Source organism: Urtica dioica, chromosome 8, assembly GCF_054948205.1.
Source record: "Urtica dioica subsp. dioica isolate 48M chromosome 8, U.dioica_male_clone48M_v1_H2, whole genome shotgun sequence".
Classification (NCBI taxonomy): domain Eukaryota; kingdom Viridiplantae; phylum Streptophyta; class Magnoliopsida; order Rosales; family Urticaceae; genus Urtica; species Urtica dioica.
Genome location: NC_142763.1, coordinates 39566630 through 39569443, shown reverse-complemented (window position 1 = coordinate 39569443; position 2814 = coordinate 39566630). Strand labels below are relative to the sequence as shown.

General features: G+C 44.7%; 1 protein-coding gene across 1 annotated transcript; it reads left to right on the top strand.

Annotated features, from left to right (window-relative positions):
* Window positions 1-2133: 2133 nt before the first annotated feature.
* On the top strand, window positions 2134-2814 carry LOC149389756 (uncharacterized). The gene has a single exon (XM_089622713.1). The coding sequence runs from the start codon at window positions 2134-2136 to the stop codon at window positions 2812-2814; it is 681 nt and encodes a 226-aa protein (XP_089478839.1).

Sequence of the window (2814 nt, the reverse complement as noted above, 5' to 3'; positions counted from 1 at the left end):
TTTTCAGCATTTTTGGAGCTCGTCTTTTAAATCATTTTTGGCCCTTGGATCTCATCCAAGGGTCCATATTTGCTCCGAAAACATTTCTTGAATCCTCATATACACTTGTTCAAGTGGGAAAAGGGGAAGCTTGAGAATAGAACACTTTTGTTTTTGTTTTGAAACCTTGAGAGAGAAAGTGAGAGAGAGAAAGCTAGGGTTGACACCCATTTTGCTCTTGAGCTTGGGAGTGAAGAAGAAGAGGGAGAAGTGACAACCTCCATCATCCTCATCACCTCCATTTGTTCACTCTTAACTCTATCTCTTTTATTTATTGTTCTTTAGTTATTTACTCCATTTAATGCTTTGTTGAACATATTTTAAGCTTTCAAGTATTCTATTTGAGTTTTTGTTCATTACTTTTATCTATTGAGCATTGAGTATTGTGATTACTTTATTGTTTTATCTTAGTGGAATATTGAAGTAGTGCTTGAGTTAATGAAAGCTTTGTTTGGTTGTTGAGATTAGCATTCAATGTCTTGTTTCTTTATTGTTTTGTTTCTTTTACTTATTTCAATTTTATTTTGTTTATTCTTAATTATGTGTAGCTAAATAGATTTAGAGGTGCGATGTAGTTAAGTAATTGAGTTGGTTGGTCAAACCTTTAGATTAGATTTTGTGCTTCATGGTTGGGTTGAGAGTGAAATATTATGGGTATGGGTTGTGTGTTAACGCTAATTAGAGTAGCTAACTAATTAGTGAACCTTAGACGAGTTTAGAAACCGAGAGGTAATAAACGAGTGAGCTCTACCCGTCCCATCATTAACCTTCCTAGAGCTATAGAAAGACTAGGGGGTAGATGTAGTTGATTGAAATCCCGGGCTAAATGCGGTTTTGTGTTTTAGTAGGACCCAAACCGAGAGGTGTAAGTTCGACACGTAGCTAGATTCCTAAAGACTCGAGAGAGATTAGTGAATGTTTTAAGAGGGATTGAGACTAAATTTTACAACTCTAAACCCGAGCTTTTTCATCGTACCAAGACCGACCGACTCAATGAAATAACGAAATCGCGCCCCTTCCTTTTAACTTGTGTTTAAATAGTGTTTTCACTTTTATTTACATTTCATCTTGTTCACAAAACAAACAAAAACCCCCATTTTTTCATTTTCCATAACTCGAAAAAGCACTACTACAAATACAGTTTTTCGGTGCGGATGACTTTTGGGTGCGACTTTTCTATAGCGGGCTTTTGGCCTCGACTCAAGACTGAGTCAACACCGCATCGGGAGGCTCACTTCTCGACAACACCACCACCGACGCGTTTGCACTACTCGAGAAGATGGCCCAAGTGAACGATCAATGCCCGGTCGAGAGGAGAATTGCCACGAGAGAGCCGATAACTCCGGAGATGGAGCTCCTCAAATCGTTGACAATTGAGGTAGCCAAACTCGCGAAGACCGTCCACGGAAAAGAAGCGGCGAAGGCGGTGGGGACATCTCACCACAAGTGTGGTTTGTGTGCGGGTCCTCACCCGACGGACGAATGTGGCGAGATAGATGAGTCTAAGTTTGTGGGAAACCACAACAATCGTCCCACTTACCAAAACTCGGGGAATTATTACACGGGAGCGAGGAACAATTATCCAAACTTCTCGTGGAGAAATCCTCAAGACCAAGTGGCAATGCAACCGGCTCCACCTCAACACCAACAACCATACCTTCCACGCATCATCAACAACATCAACATCATCAACACCCACCGCCTCAACAACACCATGGGAGCTCTCAATACCGGAATAATCCTCCTCCTCAAGACAAGAGACCGAATCTTGAAGATTTAATTGCCCAAATGGCAATTGAAAACACCAAGTTCATGGCGAACACCACGGCCGCACTCGAACGCCAAGAAGCAGCCATCAAAAGCAACTCGGCCCAAATAAGAACTCTTGAAGTTCAAATGGGTCACTTCGCTAAAGCCATGAGCGAGAGACCGCAAGGGTCCCTTCCAAGCACCTCCGAAGTGAATCCAAGGGAGCACTGCAATGCCATTTCTCATCAACACGTTGCAGCCACCGAGAGCTAGAAGAAAGAAGAAGAAGAGGTTGCCCCGGTCACCAAACCCCCTAAGCCGCACTCGTCGGTCCGCATCTATGAGATGCCACTCCCGTTCCCGCAACGGCTCACGGTGGCACTTTCCACCGAGTGTAGCGCACTTCTAAAACAAGAGCTCTCGTCAAAGTTAGAAGACCCGGGCAAGTTCACATTGCCGTGCACTATTGGAGACATCTTTATCGAGAACGCCTTGTGCGATCTAGGTTCGGGCATCAACCTCATGCCGTCGGCCGTCTTCAACAAACTCGGGGTGGGTGAACTAAAGCCCACGCGCACCATTCTCCAACTGGCAGATCGGACCGTAAGGCACCCGCGCGGCTTCGTGGAAGACCTCCTCATAAAAGTCAAAAAATTCACTTTTCCGGCCGATTTCTACGTCATCGACATGGACGAGGATCGCGATATCCCCATTCTCTTTGGAAGGGCTTTCTTATCCACTTGCGGTGTTCGCATAGACGTGCAAAGAGGTGAGCTGATGATGCGCATGAAGAACGAGGATGAGACATTCGGGATCTGTAAAACCCGAAAGCGCAAGAAGGAAAAAGAAGATGTCTACGTCCTCGAGATGTACGAAGTCGCCACTCCACCACCCACACCTCCGTCACGGGCTCCTAAAGAAGAATCAACAAAAAAGGTGATCAAAGGTGGAAACCCGAAGTCTCCTTTCAAGCCACGGCGAGGACATTGCCCAAAACCGTTCAAAGAGGTATGGATGAAGAAATAG

Excerpts from the sequence above, each read along its gene's own strand:
- LOC149389756 (XM_089622713.1), top strand. The coding sequence starts at position 2,134 with ATGCCACTCCCGTTCCCGCAACGGCTCACGGTGGCACTTTCCACCGAG.